At 44.4% G+C, this 25,264-nt stretch overlaps 1 protein-coding gene across 2 annotated transcripts in view; it reads left to right on the top strand.

The window, feature by feature from the left end:
* ALOX5 (arachidonate 5-lipoxygenase) overlaps window positions 1–25,264 on the top strand; it is a 34,611-nt gene that overhangs the window by 7,780 nt on the left and 1,567 nt on the right. For both annotated transcript variants that reach the window (XM_075154578.1, XM_075154577.1), the window contains exons 2-13: window positions 465–663; window positions 2,512–2,593; window positions 4,141–4,263; window positions 9,535–9,641; window positions 12,616–12,788; window positions 13,524–13,670; window positions 13,769–13,972; window positions 14,202–14,288; window positions 16,074–16,252; window positions 18,868–18,989; window positions 21,264–21,364; window positions 24,021–24,191. In XM_075154578.1, coding sequence (XP_075010679.1) covers window positions 465–663; window positions 2,512–2,593; window positions 4,141–4,263; window positions 9,535–9,641; window positions 12,616–12,788; window positions 13,524–13,670; window positions 13,769–13,972; window positions 14,202–14,288; window positions 16,074–16,252; window positions 18,868–18,989; window positions 21,264–21,364; window positions 24,021–24,191 — 1,695 coding nt within the window. The remainder of the gene's footprint in view (window positions 1–464; window positions 664–2,511; window positions 2,594–4,140; window positions 4,264–9,534; window positions 9,642–12,615; window positions 12,789–13,523; window positions 13,671–13,768; window positions 13,973–14,201; window positions 14,289–16,073; window positions 16,253–18,867; window positions 18,990–21,263; window positions 21,365–24,020; window positions 24,192–25,264) is intronic.

Below are 25,264 nucleotides of genomic sequence, written 5' to 3'. Positions count from 1 at the left end.
TGATCTGGATACTGTCCTTAGTCTGAAGCCCATATGACTAATACACATAGGTCTTTAGATTCCTAGTCCAATGTGTTAATCTCATGATCATCTTTCCACTCCAGTTGCATGAATAGATATGCCCTAGCAATACCTCTTTCAGCTATTGCTAGGAAAGCAGCAAATGGTTTCATGGTCTGCACGTTTTTCTCAGACTTGCAAACATTTCAAGGAGTAATATAATTTTTAGATTGCATACAAAAATGTTTCTCTGTTTCTAGAGTGTTTTGCATGTTCTTGTTTGTTCTTTTATTCATCTTTCTGTTGCATTGCAGTCCAATAATAGGCCTTCCTTTTCTCACCCACCCGAAGCTGGAAAGTTCTGTTGTACCCGTGCCATATCAGGAAAGGCCAGGTACGCTTGTGTAGTGCTGGTTGTGCTTCCTGCATGTGCAGTGGATCATTGACTGTATTCTGCTCTGTAGGTTGACTCCTATGATGTGACTGTGGAAGAAGACCTTGGAGAAATTCAGCTAATAAAAATTGAGAAACGAAAATATTGGTACCAGGATGACTGGTACCTTAAGTATATCACTGTAAAAACACCGCTGGGTGACTATTTGGAGTTCCCATGTTACCGTTGGATTACAGATGAAAAAGAGGTTGTCCTTCGAGATGGAAGAGGTGAGAGCCATAAGAAACCTGATTTCCTGCAGAACATCCAGAATTCTTCCACCTCTCCTTTCCCTTTCCCCATGTACCTCCCAATCTTCTCTCTCACATGGAGACCCGCTGCCAGTCCCTTCTGCATCCTAGGGAATGGGCTTTCCCTGCTGACTAGGACTGCTTTCTGAGCAGTTTGTTGGGCTGGGCACTGGCAGTTGAGTTGGGTATTTTGGAAAGCACATGCAAGGAAGAGTCCTTACGCTGGCTTGTTACACTGATCTTGAATTTGAAGGCTGACCATAATGCCAAATTTTTGTCTGCTCCACATCTCTATTGCTGGAAGCCCTTTTGATCTAATTAGAATTAGTGTCCTGTCTTTGTTTCATACTAAGCCCCTAAGTGGCCCATGATTAATTGCCTGTAAATTGTCTTGTTTTCTTGAGAGTGAAATAAAATCCCAAAGTGGGCTGCTCAGCAGGTGCAAGGACTGACTTGAAACAGCAGCTTCACTTTTCACCCCTTCTCTTTGCATGCTGTCAAGTCCAGGAGAAGGCAGAGTGAGATGGATATGACTGCTGCAAGTAGTGGTGACCAACTGAGAAAAGTGTTACAGCACTTCTGTGCTCTGTTCAGAGTGGCGTGTTGACTTGAAACTTGTATTTTAACTGTCTCTGACTACCTGCTTGCTGTGATCAGGGTTGGGGCAGCCATTTGTCACTGATGGTTGCTTGTTCCCCTCCGTGCTTCCTAGGGTAGGTTGGCTGCTGCAGTGGTCTGCAGCATGAGTGCCTGAAAACAGCAGAAACAATATATGAGGTGGTAGGAAGTCTTACTATTAAGTTTTTGGCTACTCCTGGCTGAGGAATTTTGCATTTGAAGCTTTTTGTCCTATAATCACAACTATGTATCAGTTTATTTTTAGGAATTTTTATATTTATTTTTGGTCTCCAGAGGGACTTTCCATTTTTCATAATCGGATTTATAGCAACTGAAACACTTCCATGGAAAGCAGCTTTACGTGGCTTTCAGAGTATGGTGAGGTAAAGGACAAAAGCAAGCGAAACGCTGTTGCTAACTTGAACACAACCAGCCGGAAACCATTAGCCATATACGTTATCAGTTGTATTACCTCTGATATTTCCAACTCCAAACCCCAAACAGCTATTTCCATGAAAACTCGTGCTGGCTTTATCTGCCTTCCCATTTGTGTATGTAAAAAGTGAGTCACGCACCTTGCCCTTTCTCTGATCACTCAGGAGGTCTCTGTGTTATTTAATGGTATAGTGAATACATGGTCAGAAGAGCAAGCTGTCTGGAAATGAAGCCTCACTGGTTTTTCTTTCTGTTCCCATGATAAGAAGATATGATTATTCCCCCAAGCTGACAGGGGAGAGCACAGCTCAAGGAGAGACGATAGAAGATGTTTCCTGGAGATGTCTTTTAGCAGAGAAGATTAGCTGGAACAATGTTGCGATTTCTCTTATTGATGAAAATCCCTTAGATACTGAAATGTAAAATTAATTCCCATGACCCTATTCAGACCATTTAACACTAAATATGTACAGCAAGTGTCTACACTAGGAATCCAGGTTTTGCATCCAATACAGTTGAGACAGATGTTCCTAGTTTGAGATAATTGCCCCTTGGAGGCACCAAGTTAGGAGCTTATCTCCTTCCACAGATTCTCTAGGGACCTGTGTTTCTACTTGAGGTACTAAAGTGGATCGTGTAAGCATTTCCCACAGAAACTTTGAAAAGGTATAGATCAGAAGTTTGAAGGTTTGGAAACTTTGCTCTCCTTCTCAAGATCTGGGCAGTGACAGGTAGAGGAACCTCATAACCCCGTCTCTTTCCCCTGTTTCACAGCAAAGCTCTCCCGGGATGATAAGACCCAGATTCTCAAGCAGCACAGACGCAAAGAGCTCGAGACCCGTCAAAAAATGTACCGGTGAGTTTCCCGTAGCTCCCCAGGAGGTCCGGGGCCTGTTCTCATCAGGTCAGAGTTTGGCAGAGTATGTTCAGATTATCACGTTGCTCTAATTACTGGACTGCTGGATAAAAGAAAGCATATGTTACCATGTTGGCCATATATGGTTTTTGCTTAGATGGAATTCACTGTGAGTGATGATCGTCCTGGTGCAAGTGGCATTACGAGATACCTGAATCCCAGGTAGATAAGCCTATCTGGAAGGCTTGAGTGGGAATTTGGTGGTACAGTCTCTGTGTGGGCCCTCTGGCACACAGTTGTGCTTTCAAGGAAGATTTGAAGGCAGATTTCATTTGCCTTTTACAAGCAGTACTCCAGTTTTGGAACACGATCTGAACATGTCCGCTCTTAGCGGAGCTTTTTGGCTGCTGCAGCAAGCTAGTTTTAGCTGTTTTCTGCACCGGGGTGCAGTGGAAGATCTGGCCCTGCTTGAGTGGACTGGAATGGGCTATCAGAACACAGTTGTGATACCCGCCTTTATACTGTCATAGACATTCTTTCCTAATCAAGGTCTTTCCGAATCAGTGGGAAAATGCTATCTTTTATCAGTGGGTAACTCCAGAAGGCATTAGACATTTCCTTTTCCTAGAGCCATACTCTCTGTTAAAATAACAAAAGTTTCTTGCATTTGCATCTCCTTATCATGAGAATAAGGATCAGAAGGACAGAGGGTACATTCAGAATTGATGGATTGAGGCTTGGTGTTTGTGTTGCTGATACAATTTGACTAAGAAAGGATCTTGCTTACAAATTATGGGAAATAGAACAGAGGAAAATATAGTTCAAAAAGAGGTGTGGCACAAAATTTTATTTACATATGCAGAAAAGAAGGCAAAACCATTTGTAATTCCAGGGAAATAGCTGTTTTCAATTCAGATGCATTACTGATAACACACAATAGAGTCTGTGTGTGGCAGGCAATTTGGAAATACCATTGAAACAGTATTCTTTACAAATCGCCGCCTTTTATTTTGGAGTAAAAATGGGTTACAGTGCAAGAACATACATGGCAGAGAATGCGTGCGATGACAATTAGGAGGTAAGACTCTTCTGAGGACCTGAATCAAGACTATCTGCGTCTCTTGGAGAGTTGCCTTTTGGAGGAACCTAAATACATGTCTGAGTACTTTCAGCTGCTGTATCTCAGTTCCGCAAAAATGTAGCCACAAGAATGAGTGTGCATTGGGCAGCTGTCTGTCTCCCTGTCCCCTCCCCTCCCAATATATTTGAAGCTACTGCCAATTTCAACCAAATGTGACAAGTGTTTGGACATACCACAGATATTAAGTTACTTCAAGTTTTGTGAAGGAAGGTGGCCAAGTAGATGCCTTCCATTGTACTTCAGGATTCTGTAGGGTACTGGTAGGTATTGATGTGGTATAAGTTGCTATTTTTGGCCCAAATGCCACAAATTTACTTTATAGACTTGAGTAGTGTAGGTAAGGTAATGACATAGCTCTTGTGCTGGTAAGGTTATATGGTTAATCCAACCTCTCTTGTTTTCTCAGCTGGAAGGAGTGGCATCCAGGCTTTCCCCTGAGCATCGATGCCCATTCTCACAGTGATCTGCCTCGTGACATCCAGTTTGACAATGAGAAAGGAATTGACTTCATTCTGAACTACTCTAAAGCGTAAGTGCTTCTGGAACTTTAGGAGTTTTGCAAAATCTCTTTTGGGGCAGGGTAAGGATCTGATCACCTTTTAGGTTTCATTGAAATCTCAAAATTGGATTCTTTTCTCCCAGCTGGATCTGCAGTCAATCAAAGTGGGAGAGATTGAAGGAATTTTTTTTTTAAATATCAATATTTTAAGCTTTTCACGCTGGGAACTGACTGAGGCTCTGCGTTCTCATTAGACACTGTTTTGGCTGTAGACGGATGGAGGAGGCGCTGGTGATAAGCATAGGAAGAAGGACTATTGGCGCCTGATACCTTAGGCTTTTGACTTAGTTCTCAGGGTCGCCTCCTAGAGATACCTCTCTCCCCTGACTGCGGTAATTAAGCCTTTCAGTCACATACCAAAAGAAGATGGTATCAATGCACCCTTGAAACCCTGCTGAAGAAAAGCTGTTCTGAGCAGCACATCAGCTAACCACATCTGAGTGTAATCTGCTCGGGGCAACAAAGTCACTGTCCACCCACTTGCACGTGTCATATCGTTGAAAAAAACGGAGTCCTGGCCATTGAATGAGCCTGAATAATCAGTCCTGCAGAGCTCTTTGAAACAGTACAGGGCTAATGAGGCAAATAGGACCTCTCTGACCTGTGAGTCCACTTCTGAGCTGTCTCACATGCCCAGGTCACATCATACTATCTCAGATATCCCACCATACTATCAGATGGTGGGATAGTCTGAGGTGAGACGAGATTGGTCCAAGATCACCCACAATTTCTACATCTGTGATTCTGTTAATATGCTAGTCTCTTCATATTTTGGAAAGGTGTTGCTCCCGTTATTTGGGTGATCAGACGGAGATTTTGTCAACAAGCATAGATTGGTAAGAACTAGGGAGTTTAATAGCCATACTGAGAAACTTGCAGCTTCTAATAACAGTGAATACTTGCTAATCTGAGTCCATCTGGGGAACTGGTGGTGACTGAAACCTTACATGTCAGAGCATTCTTGGTGTTACATTTATGCAGCTAAATTTCATTTCCAACTCCCCCACACAATGGAACGATGCTTTGTAACATCAGGAAATCTTTTTTCTTTTTTTTTAGCGGAAGAAATCTCCAGCAGGTGTGAACAGGGTGATGGGTGTGTTTCTGCAGCACATATGGCTGGGTGAACCTAGATCTTTCAGAGCTAATTGGAATAAGGCAGCTGAATAGCTTTGAAGACCAGGGGTCTCTAGCTTTCTATCTCGTGCAAACTAGGATGCTAGGAGAATGATGGAACGGGCCGTAGAGTGCGTGCTCTTGTGGCTTTTTAATGCAATACTAGCTGTTATACCGGAGAATTGGCTGTGGGTTCACACAAGGGGTTAGATTAATGATAAAAAAGACAGACAGATGCTTCCTGCCCCCCAAGCTTACCCAGTGGCACATGTATTGCCTCAACTTTATATCTATGTTTAGACTTCCGAAGAACCAAATCTCTCATCTTTAATATGAGCCAGAAGCTGAGGTCCCTTCTCACCTAATGAAATAGCTTTTTCCTCAAGCAGCCCTTTAGTATTCAATGGATTCTTAAAGCTTTAAGAAGTTTTAAAGAATCTGGGGCGTTGACCATAGGCCCTTGGAAAACCCTAGGCTCTGGTGTTCCCCTTCCACAGACAGGTATTAGAACGCAGCCCTGCAGGGGCCTTTTAGTCAGCAGATAATGAACTTGATAATGGCCATCAGAAATAGCTCTTTGGGAAAATAAATTTTTTAAAAAAAGCAAGAAAAATAAGCTGAGAAAACTGTGGAAGTTTACATAGCATTTTTTAAAAGGCAAGTCAATTTTTTTATAAGGCCAGAAGAGATCATTCTTGATCTGTAGTCAGGACTTTAATACAATGCAGGCCAGATTACCACAGCCAGTCTCTAATTTTTGGTTTATCTTCCCTCTGTGTGCAAACTGATAAGTTAAATTATCAATTTGAATTTATCAAATTATCACATTTGATAATTTCACTTACTTTACCTCCCAGAAAGTTCTGGAAAGAGACCCCATGCATATCTGTGAAGTGCTCTGAGATTCCATCAGGTGGAACAACAGTACAACCTGTTCACCATGAAACAGAGCCAGGGGTGAGGCAATCCTGAAAAAGGGAAAAACCCATCATAGTTGTTGTGTTGTCCTATTATGAATAAACCTGTGGCAAAACCAAGAAGAGGTTCCAAGCAAAGGAAGAAAGCAAACACTGTGCAGCTCTTCTCTTGGCCCAGCTTCAGGAAACAGTCTAGCTCAAAAAAGGCAAGGAATAACTCCTTTAAGGGAAGCAGAGAGGTGTGAAAATATACAAACCCCATGCAAGGTCATTGGGCTCTTCTCTTGTAACCCTAGCAATGGCATGGTATTCCAAACTTTTACAAATCCTGTGTTTTCCAAGAGCTGTTGCTTCTAGCATGGTGTTAGCCAGTGCAAACCAGCTGTTTCCCAGTTCATTTAGGAGATCTGAGTGATGCAGGAGCAACAGCATCTGAAAGCCAGAGATGACCGGTTTGCCATTAGTAGACATAACCAGTTTGGAGGCTACATTCCCCTTCCAGCAATCCCATCCTGCCAGTCTGTAGCATGTTGTCAGAGATCCTGAGTCGCAGCCAAGTGAAACTTGCAAACGATTCAACGGAGTGCAGGGACATCTATTTTTGTCATTGGCTGTGAGGGCACCTCCCCTTGAAGTAGGAACCTGAAACTTTATTGCAGATAGCCAGCCATTCTGGAGAACTGGTATGACACAAGAGATTTTTCCAAGGAACAGCAATGCTTCTTGCCTGGCACATTTGGCTGAAAATCTAGACTTATGCTTTTGGTTGGGTGACCTGTGAAAAGCTTTGGAGAATGACTTTGATAGCCTTGGGACTTTGATAGTGCTTTGGGAACTTAGGACAACTATCTGCATGAATGGAGTGGAGATACATGGGGGAAGGCATGGGGTCTTCCTTCAATTTGGGTGCAGTAGGAAGGAAGACAGGGAGGTGTGTTTGGAAATCCAAGAGCAGGTGTAGAGTTGCAAGGTAGCAGTGGACAGGGAGCACATTTAAGGAAAAATGTGAGAGCCATGAGGGTTATATGAGACTTAGGGAGTAGTGGAAGAGGAGAGGGGAAAGCCCTTTTGCTTGGGACATGCAAAACTGAACTTAGAAAGAGGGAGATATGTCTCAGAGATTCCTTCTGCTCTTGCAAGGTTGGATCTTTAGATGCTTTTGGCAGTGGATAATTCTGTAAGTTTACAGGATTAATCGTGTGTAGGTGGGGATAATCCTGAAGGTTTCCAGTGCTGATGTGACCTACGCTATCTAGCAAATGGAAACCCTCACCCTGGATTCTGTGCCAGAAACGCAGGCTTGCGTAGCTATTTTGGACCAGTGTTGCATTTGGGCAGATTAAATTCTACAAGCAACTCTTTGCCATTTTTCCTTGCTCTGGTTTCTAGTATGTGCCAGAGACAGCTGAGAAGTACTTGATTTCTTGGGGAAAACAGGTTTTTATTTCCTACGTCCTTTGAAAGTTTGTTCCAAGGTAGGAAATGTGAAAGACTGCTGCCTTTAGGAAGTAATCTTTGAAACATCTGGGAATGAATGTATGCCTGGCATTTAGCGGGTCAAACCACAGCAGGTTTGTGACTGGATCCTGGGTGCTGTGCCTGCTGCTTGGTTTGATCAGGCTAATAGCCCCAGGTAGGAAGAGCACCCTGGGCAGGAGAGGAGCAGTACATACTGGTTCATGTGTCTAGTGTTTCCTAATCTCAGAGCAGTTCTGAAGGAGGGCAGAGGCTCTACAGGACCTTTAGCAGAAACTCTCAAATGAGACAGTCTCAAGTAACTCCTCTCAAGCTACTGAGTTATGTTGTTTAAAATCATTTAAACTTCTGGTCATGGTCAATGCTTCCTCTGAAGTTCATCTGTGATTCAGACACCTAGTATCTATCCAGAAAGTCCTGTCCAGTAGTTATCTCCCTTTGATCCTTGTATGATCATTCTGTGTCCTTGTCAGGTGTGGAGAGGTCATCTCCTGTTCCAGGTTAGGCAGTTGCCTGAGTTTGTGCCTCCAGGCACTCTTAACTTTGACCGCCATCTGCAGCAGCAGAAACAGTCCATTCTGCATGCACCCCGTCTGGGCTCATTGCAGAGCAGCTCCTTTGTCTGGGTTACGGTCATGCTGATCTAGAGCCCTCCTCCAGATTACCACTTGCTGTTTTTCCAGGCTTTTGGTCCTCTTCAGCCACTTCTAATCCGGTTCTTTTTAAGGTGCCTCAGTCTAAGTTTACTGATTATAAATCCATGCTCCTGGGATTCTTCCTCCCTCAAATTCTGTTTGGGAGGATTTCCTGCAACACTGTGATCTTTTTTTACCCCATTATCTGCCCTGCTTATCTTTGTGCGATGTGCGTGCTTTTCTTTGCTCATTGGAAATGTTAGTGGAAAGCCAACTTTCCTTTTCAAATCCATTATTTGCTTTCTAGTCAAAATAAATTATTTCTATTTAGTAACAGTTTAGCATTTATGTAGCGACTTAGGACTTGTCATCTCATATGAGGTGAACTTGCTTGACTGTGTTATAGACACTTCGCTGAATTAGCACTTTAAGTCAGACGTTTCTGGCTCCCAGCCCCCCATGTTCATGTGATGTCTGCAACCGAGTGACTTGGTTCCTGAGGTTAGAGATGAACGTCAAGTTTAACCAGCAGCTCAAGTAAATAGAAAGCTCTCAAAAAACTCAGGCCTCACACTACAGGGATCCAGTCTGGCCTTGGTCACATAGATACTTACAGGAGCTGTTCTCTGTTTAGGAATACGGGAGTGATCCTGGATTGCGTTTGTTCTGACTTTGTGCAAATCACTCCATCTCTTTGTGTCACCGTACCCCTTTCTGAACTGGTGCTAATAATGATCTTAGCACTTCTCCGCTGATGCTAATACTGACGATGTGTGAAGCACTAGTTTTTCTGACTGTAGTTTTTATATGACATAGCACTACCACTTAAAGCACTACCACTGTAGGCTGCCGAGAACTCCTCTAGAATGGAGTTCCCTAAATGCAATAGCAGGGACTGGGCCCTTCAGATGCCTTTGAGGCTTGTGTGTAAAGGTACAGCCAGCAAATTTAATTCTGTAGGGTGACCAATCTCACATTCCACCACTGAAAAATTTATTGTGTGTAGGTGTATAAAAGGGTAGAAAAGAATGGGGAAGGGTATTGAGGAACCTGGAGATTATTTTTTTCAGAGATGTTTTGTTTTGGTTTATTTTTAGGATGGAGAATCTTTATGTCAACCGTTTCATGCACATGTTCCAGTCTTCCTGGAGTGATTTTGCAGATTTTGAGAGGATCTTTGTCAGAATCAGCAACACAATCTCTGGTGGGTTTATCAACATTTGCTCATGTTTGCATTGTAGAATGACTAATTAGTTGTCTTGTACATACCTGATTAGGATGCAAGTGGCTGACCTGCACTTTTGCTCTCCCATGGTTTTTCATAAATAAACTGTAATCTCAGACTGCTGATCACACCAGCAGCCTGCAAGACCAAAAAGCAATGCTATGATCTCACACAAACTAAAATTACTGGGAATTGCTCAGTGACCTTCTCTGTCCTGAGCTATACTGGAGGGCAGGCCAGTTGGGCATCATAGTCCCTTTTGCCTTTTAGAAATGTATTTTCAGATATGTGCAAGTCCCATAGGACAAATTTTCGTAAGTATTGCGCATCTAAATCTAGAGATAGCTTAGTGGGAGTGCTTTTCAGAGCATATTAGCTGTTAAGCCATTTTTGAAAGTTTGATTGTGTATGTCCTACTTCAGCCATCTAAATACATGGAAAATCTCCAAAGAGGCACGTTTGGAAATGTTCTCCCTTAAAGGCAAGTATGAGGGTGACCCCTCTTGCCTCTTCCACAGACCAGATCAAAGTCTGTTGCCTAACATCCCAGCCATGTGCTCAGTCCTGGTTGCACTGCTGCTTACAGTCCCGGCTTCTCGACCCCGTCCCTGCACGGGGCGGGTACCACTGCCTCAGTTCTGCTGTCATAACCTCACCTGCAGCTCCCCTCAGTCAGTTCTTGTGGGCCGTGCGTGTCAATGACATGGGGCAGCTCAAATGCTTTTCAGTGGTAAATTTTTCCCAACAGGGATCATTTTGACAAACTCGTTTCAGGCATGAAAGCCCATGCTGTTAGGCCAACAGATCTGGGGATGAGTTGCAAAGAGCTGGGAATGACCTGGGAGCTGTAACTTGTTCACCTGGTCCTGCTGCAGCCAGGATGGGCTGTCAGACCAAAACCCGAGGAACCGTGGTTCTTATCAGAAATTAGTGCAAGCTAGGACTGAAAAGGCTTGTGGCATTTATCCAAAATGTCATCTCTTTTCAAAAATGTGTCAGAATTAGTTGTGCATACTGCATTAAATGTCCTGCTGTGCTTGCCATTTCATACTCACATCTCCTTACTCGAAGACAAAAATCCCTCTCCAAGAGTGTGAGTTTCACTTTTGTATTCAGGGCCATTCAGTTCCTGCAGTATCTTTCATACTGTTAAAAACTCCATTGATGTAGTATTAACATATCAAAACCAAAATACTTCTTCTCTTTAGCCCTGTTCAATATGGAAATCTTAGCAGTTACTTGAAAACCCAGTAAAAAGAATTGCAGACAGACATGGGTTTTGAAGTTCATGGTGTCATTTCTGTAAAGCAGAGCTGGGAAGCCTTTGATTTGTGAGCCAGACCCAACCTTCTACTATCACCCATGGTTACATTATTTTACTTTATTTTACTGTACTTTGGATATAATAGATACACAGATGCTATAAACTGGTTAGCGTGTGGTTCCTCAAATGTGTGTGAATAGCCTGTTCAGACTCTGCAAAGGAAAATACTTTTCCCTCCTGCTCTGAAGTTTTGCTCCTCTTCAGGCTGCCTAAGGACCAGTTAACAGAAATAAGAGTAATTTCTGCAGTCTCGGGTATAAAATAAAGCACACAAGGTGGCCAGATCTATTAAAAACTAATTACAGCAATTTTTTACATTTAATAAGATTGCTTCCTAAAGTACTTTTAACACAAGAATTAGATATGATCTCCAATTAATTTCATTGATAACATTTCCATACTCATGAGGAAAGCTCCAATTCTGTGAGTTTTAAACGTTAAGCATTGGTCTCAGTTATGTTAATGCAACTCTGAATGTGCTTAGTTGCAAGCCTTGACAGAAACAGGGCTAATGGAGGAGGTGGTTCAAGGCATTTTTCAGTCATCCAGTTTCTATCCAAGGTGATGAGTCATTTTTCGCTTGGTGTAGACTTCCGATACAGCTCCAGGCTCATTTTGCAATTGACAGAGATGATGTAAGTAAACTTTAAGTAATCTTACTTTTTTCCGCTCTGTTAGAAAGCATTGTGAGTTTTGAGACTTTTTTTTTTAATCATCACTGCATTCCTTCAGGTCTATCTTTTTCATCCTTTCACCCTTTGGAGAAAAATAAATTGCTTTCAGAAAAAGTTCTGCCTTGTCTGGAAATAGGCAATAGCGGAAAACTTTACTTGCTTAGTTTTTCCCCTGAAGACACCAATGGGATTTTTCACATTAATGATGTTTTTTCGGACTCTGAACTTGCAGGCTGAAGAGGCGACGTGACATTATGAAACAGAAAACTGCAATTGTGGAAAACATCCAGTAGTACTACATATGTAATAGTAAGGAGATGGAGTACCAGAAACTAGCATTTTGTTAAGAAGAAATGTTAATCTGGGTTTATATTAGCAATTGAAAAATAAAGAGAGGGGAAGAAAAATGTTAACCAAACTAGAAAACCAGTAAGCATTTTTACTAAGAAGCCCAAAATCAAACCCCTTCCCCAGGTACCCCTTACCCAGCTCCAGCTAAGAGAACTGCTCCAGCCACTGCTGTTCTTTCCCTACCCACATTGCTCTGTATTTGCCTTCTCCTGCCTGTGCTATCTTTTTTGGACTCATCCCTCTGTACTGCATACCCTGAGAATTTAAAGAGTGAGATTTAGAAATATCATGGAAAACCTGAGAAGGTGGTCTGCAGATGGAGAGTGTATTCTTCATAGGAGTGGAATATTTTACTCCTCGTTGCTTCTGTACATGGAGAAACAAATTATTATCAATTCAATTCTTCTCGAAATGAAAAGCAAGTATTACATCGTCCATTTAACTTAAGTGATTTTTCTGAAAATTCTGTGGCACCTTGCTACTTTCTTTAGTCAAAGTTGCAGTGCAGTAAAACAAAAGGTGGGGAGGAAGGAAGGAATCCTACAGTGCTGTAGGATACTGATGCAGTGCAGATATTGATGGTGCAGGCTTGTTTTTCGTTTAGAATATGTGATGCAGCACTGGAAGGAAGATTTTATGTTTGGCTACCAGTTCCTGAATGGATGCAATCCTGTGCTGATCCGGAGATGCACAGAGATACCCAAGAAGTTGCCTGTGACTATGGATATGGTAGAATGCAGTCTGGAGAGGAACCTGACCCTGGAGGACGAAGTGAAGGTAGGGCTCTGAGTGAGGCTGGATTTAATTTGTTCCTTCTCTTATCCTCTAACATCCAAACCCTGTTCTAACTGCCTTCTGCCACATCTCCTCTCTTCACGCTGTATGGTTGGTCATGGCAAAGCTGGTTGCCTCTGCAGACTGGCAACACCTCTGTTGACTGTTTTCTCCTGCTATCCTAGAGCTGCAGGCCATGCCTTTCTCCAGGTCCAGTTAAAGAGATGTCACCAGGAGGTGAAGCATCCTTTTTCAGTGGTTTCGTCTGAAAGGTTAGGGATTGACCATCTGCCTCAGAGGGGTAAAGGCCTCTCCCTTTCCTGGTAGGGTCTCACCTTCTTGTGACCCAGAGAGTTGAACTAACGTGCTGAAGAAGGGTTGGCAAGGGTGGTGCCTTGCTTTTGTTTGCACGATGAGCACGGGGTCTCTTCAGCTGGCAGTGTGAAACTTGTTTGCGTCTTAGTGTCACTGCATGAATGCCAAGTACTTAGTTGTTCTTTGCTGAAAGGCTAAATATCAGCTCAGCAGACACAAGTCAGGTAGTTTTTGTAAAGGTGCTTGCTTTCTCAGTGGCATCATCCCTGAGCCACCAAGAGCAAAGGCAGGCTGGTGGCTGCTCGTAACCACAAGGCACAAGCTAGCCTCTGGCTGCGATTTCCCAATCTTTGTTCCTAGCCTTGCTGCTTCCACTCCGTTAAAACACATCATAGTTTTGTTTGTTTTTTTTTTTCCCCTCAGCAAGGAAACATTTTCATTGTGGACTACGAGCTGCTGGATGGTGTGGATGCCAACAAAACAGACCCGTGCACCATACAGTACTTGGCTGCACCCATCTGTCTGCTGTATAAGAATCTGGAGAATAAAATTGTACCCATTGCAATCCAGGTGGGCTTACTGTCAGGGTCTTTAAAGGGACACATTGCTTGTTGTCTCATCTTAAACATGAATGGCTTGGGATTTCGTATTCTTTTTGTATCTTTCAGCTTGGTCAAAAGCCTGGGCCAGACAATCCCATATTTCTTCCTTCAGATGCCACATATGACTGGCTGCTAGCTAAAATTTGGGTTCGTTCATCTGATTTCCACATCCACCAGACAGTGACCCATCTCTTACGGACACACTTAGTCTCGGAGGTGTTCAGCATAGCTATGTTCCGGCAGCTGCCTGCTGTGCATCCCCTCTTCAAGGTTGGTTCTTGCATGAGGGGATGTATGTGGGTTAGGGAGGTTATCACATTAGCTTGATAAACCAAAAGGAAGTCCTGGTGATAGCTCAGCTGAGATAGCTTGGCTGGCTGCACTGCAAAGCAATGTACAGCTAGCCACCAGGACTTCCAGGACTTCAAACTTTACACCTAGTTACTGTTGAATTCAATCAGAGAATTTTCCTTCTTTCATTGTTTGTCCCATTTCACAGCTCTTGGTGCCACACATGCGGTTCACAATAGCCATCAATACCAAAGCCCGAGAACAGCTTATCTGTGAATGTGGCCTTTTTGACAAGGTAAGTAATACCCTTTGCAAATCTTCTTTATTCTCCATACATTCCATACGTGTTTTTATCCTTTAACCATCACATATTGCCTTGTTTCTCAACCTTTCTACTAAGGGGCAAACATAACTAATATCACCTGAGAAACTGGCACACAGAACTGATGCCTGAAGTTAACTCATTTCTTCTTGACCTGAAGATGGTGTCATCTTTTACCTCTAAGTGGCCAATTCAGAACTGGCCAATGTCAGTAATGAGTCAGTATCTCACTTACTCATAGCTGATGTGGCTTTGGGGTATGAGTGTAGGAGTGCAAAGTAACATAATATGCACATACATCCCTGCACATGTGCACACAGTTAAGTCCCCAAATTCTTTTAAGTACTCAGTTATTCATCTTGAGGAAGGGTGGTGAGCAAAAGAATTTGTGAATGCAAAAGGAAATTTGCTTCACAGAGAAAGACGTGTAGATTTCTGCCCACAAATACCGGGTGTAGATTACAGCCTGCCTTCTTGAATTGCCTTAAATAGCAGATTTGCTAGGATTAAAACACAGCTTCATCTGAGTCAGTGAAACATAGCTGTTTATCATGGACTGTGGTGCAGCTCTTGGGTCAAATCTGGACATCTAAATCTGACTGCACTGGTATTTAACATGTACCCAGCCCTTCCTCCCTTGGCTCCACCAGAAACGACATGCTGCATCTAGGAACCGCAACAGGTGGGCACGCAGCAGTCTCTGTGCAACATGCTAGCAGCAACTGGGAAGTTTGGGGAGGTTTTAGAAGTCCTTTCAAAGAGGGAGCCTGTGTTTCAGGACAACTCTGTCCCCCTTATACCTCTGTCAGCAGACCAAAAATAGCTTCCATGCTCCGGAGTTTTTCACCGAAGGAGAAAAGAGGGGTTAAATCCAGGCACCTTCCTTGTCTTCTGTACTCCACTGCTGACTGTGGAGACCTGGCAGGCACTGCCATCCCTTTGAACAGCAGCATAATGTCCGTACCCTGTGCACGTGGGATGAGTGTGTGGCTAAGACCTGCCAGCAGGGATCCTGGAGTTCCAGAATTTGTTGGTTGCAATGTAGATGAACAACCAGCCAGAGGAAAATAAGTGTAAGCTGAATACTGCTACAGCGCTAGCATCATATGCTAGAAAAGCAAAATTTGGGAGCTTTTGTGCAGTGATTATCTAAAGAGTTTTGCCATGCCGTTTGCTGTGGACATGCTATGTTTTCCGAATGTAACTTATATTGAAACCCTGGCCAATCCTCATCAGTAGCCACTCAGCAGGACTGATCTCCTGGCTTAAATTCCAGGGTGGCTAACAGTAGCCTGCATCCCTAAATACATTCTCCTAAACCACTCTATGGTTTGTACATTTTAAAATGTACAAACTTGGATGGTTTAGCAAAAGCCCTGGTTCCCAGCCCTGCTGGCTGCCTGCCTTCATACACACACCAGTTCTGGAGCATAGGGCTGGCAGAAAGTGCTTTGGGTTCAATACTTCGATGTTACTGTACTTTATTACTGTATTCCATTAGAAGCAGGTGCTGTACCTATGGAGAAAATGTGAATATTAACAGTGATTCATGGGAGAGGTGAGAAATCGCTGAAGTCAAAATGCACAGTTGCAGTAGACCTTTGCAGTTCGGTACTTGTTTGTGTAGAGGTGTGGTTTTCTCCTTGAAAAACAGATTCACCAGCATTTTGAATACCATCTCCTGCAAATTTGGAAAGCCAGTCTTGGCCAAAGTGAACATAATCTCCTGCTGTTCCTGTCTTGCCATTCTTCCTGCAGGCAAATGCTACAGGCGGAGGAGGACATGTACAAATGGTGCAGAAAGCAATGAAGGATCTGACTTATAGCTCCCTTTGCTTCCCTGAGGAGATCAAAGCTAAAGGGATGGACAGCAAAGAGGATATCCCCTACTACTATTACCGGGATGATGGCATTAAAGTCTGGGAGTCTATAAAGAGGTAACAGACTGTAGTTCTAGCAATGGCTAATAAAGTCACTGTCAGAGAGGCACGACTTCATTTTCTCTCTCCTCACTTTGCTCTTCCTCACAGCCTTGTGAACAGCACCTGGACTGTTTAGTCATGTGGAGCCTTCTCCATCCAGCATATCTCATCTGAGGAAAAATATATGGTCAAGCAAGCCCTCATTCTTAAAAGACTGTAATTCCTGCTCTTTTCGGCCCTGTTTTCTTGCATTCTGTATTTCAGAGGCCCCTTTATAAGTATGTACTCTTCTATAGGATTTCACAGAGCTTAGTGAGTTGGAATTTAACCCTGCAAAGGGAATTTAATTAGCTTTTTTTTTAGCTATGCACAAACCAAGAGAGAACCCAGCTCTCTGAGCCAGCCATGTGAGCTTGTCAAGGTTCTTGTGGAGTGGAAATGTAAGCTTGGCTTGCATGAGAGAGTTGTGTTAAGAAACCAAGTAAATTAGGCATTAACTGATTTGAGCAAAACCTTTTTTAAAATGCCTTAAAATTGCAAGGCCCGTTTTGTCAGGAAGGGCAGCAGTTCTGAGTCAGGAGAGGTACTGAAAGGCTGCTCTACCATACAAACATGGCTCCTTTTCAGATATGAAACACTGCCTCAGAATGGAATGGTTCATATGGGTTTTATTCTACAGTGGCATTTCATTTAACAAACAACGTATTTTTGCATGACATAAGATTCTTGCTAAATATGCAGCTGTTTCTGGTCACATGGCTTTTGAAAAGCATGTTCATTAAAAATCGTATCTTTTGTGTACACAAAGTAGGGGGTTTATAGTGCAAGCATAATGTTTAAAGTGTTGGGTACATCTTTATCTCTTGTGTTTCCTCTATGTTTTGGCAAGGGGTTATCTTGCAATATTTCCTGCAATTGTTAGTGCCCATTTGAGAGAAAAGGAAGTTATAACTTTTCTGTCGTTGTTTTTTTTTTATGTAGTCCCTCTTCTCTTTCCTGTGTTTTCTTTGCTGATTGAGGTATGCCTTTTCAAATATCAGATAGTACTTAGTTAACTCAAGTTAGTTTGACTGTTTGTGGGTGTTAACCTAGCTGGAGGAAGATATTACACTGCCTCAGACTTGGCTGCGAGATTTTTTGTAAGTGAATAATTTGGTTTATAAATGGCTTGGGCAGTACCCTTCTGAGTGCGTGATATCCTGACCCATAAACCCATGGTCATGCATGTGTCTAGTCACCATGAATCTCCTACGCTCTGCAGGGGTGTCAGTCTCCACTCTTTTGATGAAATAACTTCTACCTCCAGCATTGCTTCACATGTGGTAGATGGCCTAGACTTAAGAAAGCTGATAAGGGTGTCCCTATAGAAACACTGAGGGTCACATGGCAATTTTAAAACTCCTTCTCTAATACACTTTATTTCTGATCTAACTGCAGGCAGATATTCCAACCAAAATATTCCAACCCAAAAGACCTCATCCACACTTCATATACTAATTTACATTTGCAGGGAAGGAAGTCTAAAATACTGCGTTGTGTAAGAGAAGGATTACCTTCTGTGTGCATTTGGCATAAGCCAAAATGACTTAAACTCTTGGTGTTTATGCAGTTGTTTGTCTACCTCAATAACAACTCTTGACTTGGTTGGCTAATAGAAATCACACTGACAGATTTGTAAAGGTCTCCAAATTGCAATAAATTTATAGCTTATTAGGGGATAAATCTGTATTGGATAACAATTCTTAATCCCATCAGTCAGCTTCCGCAGTCAAATGTTTCACCCTATGGGTTGTTGTCAAAATATTTAGCAAGAGATTATAGGTACCTGCAGAGCTAAGAGAATATCTCAGCATAGCTCAGTTAACCAGTCATTCAGTCATGAGATGCAAACTGCAGGAAATCAGGCTTTCTTATTTTCACTGCTTTCAGAACTACTTCTGTTATCTTGGAGTATTAAGAGCCTTTCTTTCGGAGGTGAATTAGCCTGGGAAGCTTGTATAGAAGGAGGGATTTTGAGAAGAGGAACTGAACAGGGAGAAGATGTCTGCTGTATGCAGTGGATGTAGGAAAAAGGTCTTCTCCCCAAGAGAAGTTTCGTGGCCACCCCCACTTTGGAGTGTGCCACTTGGGTTTTGTGAAAAGGATGTGCGGTAGGAGGGGATCAACTGTTGAAATGGTATTCAGGAGTAGCTTTGGAGTATCCCACATACAGGGGATGGTGCTGGTATCACAGTTTGGAAGCCCCTGTTCCCAGTGTGAGAGCCATGTGGATATGCCAGAGGAGTCTGTATTAAGTGAAAAAAAGGATGTAGATGTGAAGACAGAGGTCTGGGCAGGAGCAGAGCCTCAAATAAGAGAATAAAGCGCACAGGACTGTTCAGGGGATGCAGTGTGGTCCAGCGTCTGGGGGAGGAAGTGATGCAGCAGTCAGAAGTGAATCGAAGTTGCCTCCGTGCATTCCCACTGCTTGTGGGAAGGAGGTAGGAGGGTGTTGAGACCTGCTCTTGCCCTTCTTTCTTTCCCCGTGCAGCATCTGCCTCTTCTGCAAGGTCAGTAGAAGGTCTTCAGGGAATGGCAGGCTTGCTTTCTCTTTTTTGTTTTGACTTGTTCGTTTGTTCCCGTGTCTGCAGTTTTGCAGAGGATGTGATTCACATCTACTATGAGAGCGACGAGGTGGTGTGTGAGGATGTGGAGCTCCAGGCCTTCATCAAAGACATTTACGTCTATGGGATGAGGGGCGTGAAGGCCTCAGGTAAGGTATGATGGCCCAGCCAGGTCTGCAGCTTGTCGAGTCCCTGCTGACAGCAATGCTGCATGCGTAGCGTGCCTTGAACTGTGGAGGCCCTCTCCCTTCTTCACGCAAAGGTGCTCAGTTTTATGGGTGAGACCCAGGATCAGGCCCTCCCTCCCTCAGGAGACAGCTCCTTCCTTTGCCACAGATTCTCACCATGAGCTTGGGCAACTCGTGTAATCTCTCTGTACACTGGGGATTAGTCCTTTGATCTTGTCTGCTCGTGCTTTAAGCGTTAGGGGAGGGGCTGTCTATACGTGCTGCTGGAACCACCAGGCAGACTGATAGAAACCACAAGGAGCAGCGAGGCCCCCCTTGAATCCTCTCCTCCAAACCTTGCACCAAATAAGAACAAGTCAGAACCTCCCCAGGAGTATCTTGCTACACTTCGCATTTCTTCAGCATCTGTGTCATCGCTGAGCTGTTCTGCTCTCTTCAAGAGAAGATACTCATATTTCTTTCCAAGAAATATTTTCCGTTGCTCTGTCTTCTCTCACTGCCTCTCATTTCTTGCAAACCATTACTTGGCTGTGGGAGCTCTCACCCATAACAGGGCTCTATTCTCCCACTCCCCTGCCTTTCCCTAAATATGTTTTTTTTCTTCCACTCACTTTTTGTCCAAGCAGGTTTTCAGGAATTTATACAGGTGGGTGGGGATTCTTCATACTGTCCTGACTGATTTACACCTGGAAACACCTGTTGGCCAGTGATCTGGGGCAGATGGCTTCGGCATTGCATGCACATGTTTGTGTGTGAGACCTCCAGGCAAAACTGTGATGTTTCCACTCCTTACCAGTATGCGCTGGTGTATAACAGCCTCCTGGGCTCTACCTGCCTGGACAAGCAAAGGATTGGGGGACACCTAGTTGCTAGCATTTTTGTTTATCTAGTTGTCTCTTCGGAAAAGCTTAGAAATGGCCTGCTAGTGGGAACTTCATGCTTGACCTCAGCGTCTTGATATGGGACAAGTACTGAGCCTTTCCAGGGCTACAGCTGGGGTGGGTTGCTACAAGCACCACTGGTGGCAGGACTGCCATTGCAGGTGGGAAACCTGCCAGGCCTGCAGCATCCCTGTCTGCACTGCTGCCACTCCAAGGGCTGGGGCAGAGAGCAGGGGGGGTTGGCTGGGTCTGTAAAGAATGGAAGGAGGATAAATGGGGGAGGCTGCTGCACCTGGGGCTCCCCTTCCAGTCTCCGTTCCTGCCTGGGAGGGCTGCCCTTACTGGGAGGATGCCAAGCCCCTTTAAAGATGAGCACAGTGTGCTTAGGATAGCAGGACACAGGAAGGGATGGTGCATCCTCTCCTTTTTGGGCTTGGTGGCTGGCCAGAGCTACCATGTGCCTCTTCCCCCTCTAAGGTTGAATTCACACCTGCATCAGGTTGGTGGTGGAGATGTGAAGCAGCTGGCACAGGCAGCCTGAGCATGCCCCAGGGTGCTGACAGGTCTCTAGGAATCCTGGGACCTGTGGTCACGTTGGGCTGGGACAGGGAGTACAGCAGGGACCGTGATATAGTGGGGATAAGAAAGGTACAGGCTTGGGGGTGCTTTGGTGGCAAAATATTTCCCTAGTCCCTGACTATTCCCTTCTTTCTTTCTATAGCTCCGTTTGAGTATTCCCCTTCAAAGACAGCTTGATGCAACTATTTCTGTTCCTCATTCTGTTGTTTCTCTTTCAGAAGTTCTCATTTCCTCACTTCCCGTTTCAGCAAATAAACTCTCCCTGCACTCTTTCTCACAGTGCACTTGATCACTGAGCCTCGGACCTTTATAAATACAAGCACATGCTCATTTGCTTCTTGGCATGAACCTTCCCTGCTTGCACTGCAGGCTGAAGAGAAAGGGAGCGTCTGAGGTGCCTGCCCTGTGGACTCTCTGGGTTCCTTGCTGCAGGGTAGGTAGGGTGAGAGGACAGGGATACAGTGTTTTTTAAAGGTGTAATTATACTTTACCTTTCCCTTAAAGAAAGCCACGTACTTTGCAAACAGTGGTGATGCCTCACAAACCTGTGTGAGGTAAGGCAGGATCACTCTGTGTTTACAGCTGGACAGTCAAGACACAGAGAGGCTGAGTAACTCCTGTGAGACCACACAGCGAGATTCAGAAAGAGGATGCCCTGCTCTTCAGTGACTGCTCTACAGTCCTCTAACGCACGCCTTTTGAGTAGCTGATTGCTTCTGGGTAACTGGGTCACTTCATAGCTGGGTTACTTAAGCTTTTCTTCTCCCTCATTTAGGGTTTCCAAAGATGATCAGGACACGAGAGAAGCTAGCAGAATATCTCACGGTGATAATATTCACCACATCAGCCCAGCATGCAGCTGTGAATTTTGGTCAGGTAGGAATTTCTTGGAAGACTGTTCTTCTTTCTGGGCTGGGAGATGTTTTTTAGTAGATGTACAGACATTACGTTACTCTTTCTGGTCAAAATAACTGCAGAGCCATCTGCAAATCCCCATGAAGCGTGTGGAAACTGAATTATTTTGGAAGCTGAGAAAGGTATTTTGAGTCCTAAACAGGTACCAAAGCTCGAATTTAGGGGTTCTAGCTTGTATATTTTAGTTTTAATGATTTTATTATGGGGAACAATTTTTTTTTAGCATTTAAATGTGTTGCTAAGACCTCTTTTAGAAATGCTGAAGGGTTCAGGTGCACAGTCTAGCTAGCATGCCTTCCAGACACCACCTGAACTGCCTGGGTATGTGCTGGTAGTCTGTGGCACATTCTGCAATGAAATGCAATGAGTTATGCTAAGTGGCTTTGCTTTGCATTTGCTATGAGTGCATTCACGGGTAGCTACTGTGGGTTGCTGTTGTAAGCTGCGCTAATTTGGCAGTGTGCCTGTGCCGAAGCAGCGTACATCCCATTTTCAGATGTGGCTTCGGGAACATGTGCAGCACAGCTCAGTGCTGTGACTGCAGTTCGTGCCTCTGCATATGCCATCTGACTTTGAGTTGGTGCAGCTGGCTATTTCCAACAGCTCAGTCCCAGCAGTACAGTGATCTAGCTGGCCTAATGGAACATTTACCAAGGGTCCCGAGTTAACTAGGCGAAAGCTGCCGTGCACATCTGCAGGACCTCCACTTCTACTTTATGCAGCAGCACAGACAAGCCTCTACAAGGTAAAGCCTCACTGAAGTCAGTGGGACAGGAGTCCGGATCCTCAGTACTTAACTCCTGCTGACATCATTAAAACTAAAATAGTACTAAAGCAGTACAGCTGTGAGGATCTAGGCTTTGGTCATGTATGGTCAAGTTTTCAAAAGCACCAATGCGCTTAATATTCCCAATGCATGGAAAGGGCATTGCTGCTCATTTCTTGAGTTTGCAAGCCAACTGGCAACTTTGAGCTTCCTCTGTGATGTTTAATGTGTCACATACTGGTAGCCTGTGTTATCCCTGCCTGCCTTTAGCGACATATATCTACCCTGAAACTATAGTAACAGCCTGCCTTTCAAATGCTGTTTCTTCCAACACCAAGGCATTTTGGAAAGCAGACTTCACAGCCAGAAGCAAATCTCTCTGTCAGGCTGTATTGCACAGAGCTGCTTCACTGGGTGGGTGGTCGGTCACTGGAACAGGCTCCCCAGGGAAGTGGTCATGGTGCCAAGCCTGTCAGAGTTCAAGGAGCGTCCGGACGATGCTCTTAGTTATATGGTTTAGTTTTAGGCAGTCCTGCGAGGAGCAGGGAGTTGGACTCGATGATCCTTATGTGTCCCTTCCAACTTGAGATATTCTATGATTCTATGAGCTTTTTTTTTGGCACATGTTCTGGCTTCAGGCATGAATGACCTCACAGATAATCAGGGAGACCATCCTTCCTATGGTAATTATTCCCAAACACAACCCACATCACTCTCCATGTTGACCCTCCTGTCCACCTCTGCAGCTCAGGAGCCCTGGAGCAGGTCTAGAGCCAGATGTCAAATGAATCCACATTATTCCTGTGCCACAACCATGACCAGGGACCTCTGCTACTATTCACTTCTAACCTGTCATTACAAGTGATTGAGACATCTCCCAACCTCCCCCTCAGGAAATCCTGTCTGTTTAAGTACCACTAAGAAACCACCGCTTAATACTGCCCAGGCTATCGGGGTTTAGCAGAGAGCCTTCAGAGAATGAGAGGGGGAATTTGGTGTGCAGGGGATATTCAGCCCATCAGCAAAAGGGTCTTCAGCCATGGGAAAAAAAGGCAGAGAGAGAGGGCTGAGGGTAGGAGGAGATGGCTATGTGTTGGAGAGAACAGACTGAGCACAGTGTAAGCATGGCACGCAGCTGAAATGGGACTTTCCCTCAGGCAGGGCAGGGGATACGTATGAAGGTAATGAAAAAGTGCTTGGAAAAGGAAGAGTTATGGTAAGTGCAACATCTCAGATGGTGGCAAAACTCAGGGTCATATCTGAGGCAAACTGAGACATCACCATCCCACAACATTGAAGCAGGCCAGAAGTGATTCTGAGTTCCCACTCTGGCGCTCACCATGGCCGCATCAACTTGCCATATTCCATGATGCACCAGCATCCTTCGCCTCTCTTACTGCCTGACCACAGTACTGTGGGCATGTTCTTAAAGCAAATTTTGCAGAAAAGAGCAACTGGAGAAAAGGAGATTTTATCAATCGTAGGTCTTTTATCAGAGGTCGCCTCAGATTATCAGAAGAGACCTTTGTTTAATAAAATAGCTAAGTCTTTAGCCTGGCTGGTGAATCTGGGCTCTGCGGCACATGCCTGTGGTTAGCAGAATAACTACTCCCATGAAGGCAACCCAACTCTCTCCCTTGTGAGATCCTGAGAAAGATGGTAGGGACTTCCTTGTCTCCTTCAATTCTTCTCTAGAGCATTTCTCTGTCCTTTAGTTAGTATCTTCTCTTTCTGAGAGGCTCATATTACAGAAGCAAACTCCCTGGTGTCAAGACTCCTGATTTTCTTTGCAGTGTTCCTAAATACCAGCCACTGTAGCTTTTCACTGTGCTGTCTTGCTTTGTTGTACAGTATGACTGGTGTTCCTGGATTCCCAATGCCCCACCAACAATGCGCTGCCCTCCTCCAACAGAAAAGGGGAAAGTCACCATCGAGCAAATTGTGGAGAGTCTGCCAGACAGGGGACGTTCTTGTTGGCATCTTGGAGCTGTCTGGGCCTTGAGCCAATTCCAGGACAATGAAGTAAGTTGACGTCCCTTCTCTAACTGGTGGAGATGTAGGTGAGACCACAAGGGCCATGGCAAGACCACAAGGACTCACGAGATTGTAGTGCTGCTCGGTGCTTGACTGGACCATGTTTGCCTTTCTGTGGAGATGTATCCATGGTGTGGGTTTGCCCTTGTTCTGCCAGATGCAACCCAGCTCTAAGCGAGAAGTCGTATTTTTACTTTGAGGCTGTGTTTCAGCCAAAATAAAAGTTTCTAAACTGAAGTATGGCATTGCTGAGTAAGGATGCTGGTGTGGGAGGAAGAGGGCTGCAGAGGCACAACGGTTTCCTCCACTCCTTGCCCCAGCAGTGCTGGTGGAGAAGCTACAGCACCCCTGTGTCCCCATGTCCTGTCGCTTTGGAAAATCTGCCCCAGTGCCACACGCACTACAGTTGTGGCTTGTGCCTGGCTGGTACGGAGTGCAAACAAAACAAGCCTACAGGACGCTTTGCAAGCATGGTCTATAGCCATTTCCCTCACGTAAAATGAGGTTGTAGTACCTGGTTGTCTCACTCAAGGGCCATGTCTGGAGGATGCATTTTGAAATCTTTAAATGGAAGGTGATGAACAGAGGGTGCTGCGGAAGTTTTTCTTTAAGAAGAAAGCAGATTTCAGCTGAGAAGCTAGTAGTATGGGTAGTATAATGGGAAATAGTTACCTAAAGCAGGTAATATGGCAGTATGCATATTGGCAATGTGATATTCAGAGCACCCTTAGAGTCCAAGCTGACTAAAACAACTGTCAGGCTGAACTTTGAAGGACAGTTTTAAGTCAACAGAAACCTCCACTGTCACTGAAAGAAGCAGTCATCTTCCTTTTTCATCCCTGGCTGTTCATTCCCCTCCCATGCTGTCCTTTTCTTTAGCAGCACAAATGTTTGAGTGGCTACACAGAGATCTGGCTTGGGAAGCTGATCTGGCTGACCCCTATCCTGAAAAAAAGTGCTTATTTTTCAGTGGATCAGCTCCCTGCAGGTGGAGGAGGTGCCACATAGACACCTGAACCAGCACTACAGAAAGATGCAGGGACAAGACGAAGCAGCTAGTG

This window comes from Calonectris borealis, chromosome 7 (assembly GCF_964195595.1).
Source record: "Calonectris borealis chromosome 7, bCalBor7.hap1.2, whole genome shotgun sequence".
In the NCBI taxonomy this organism is placed as follows: domain Eukaryota; kingdom Metazoa; phylum Chordata; class Aves; order Procellariiformes; family Procellariidae; genus Calonectris; species Calonectris borealis.
The sequence above is the reverse complement of the archived record's forward strand: the minus strand, read 5'-3'. Positions and strand labels throughout refer to the sequence as shown.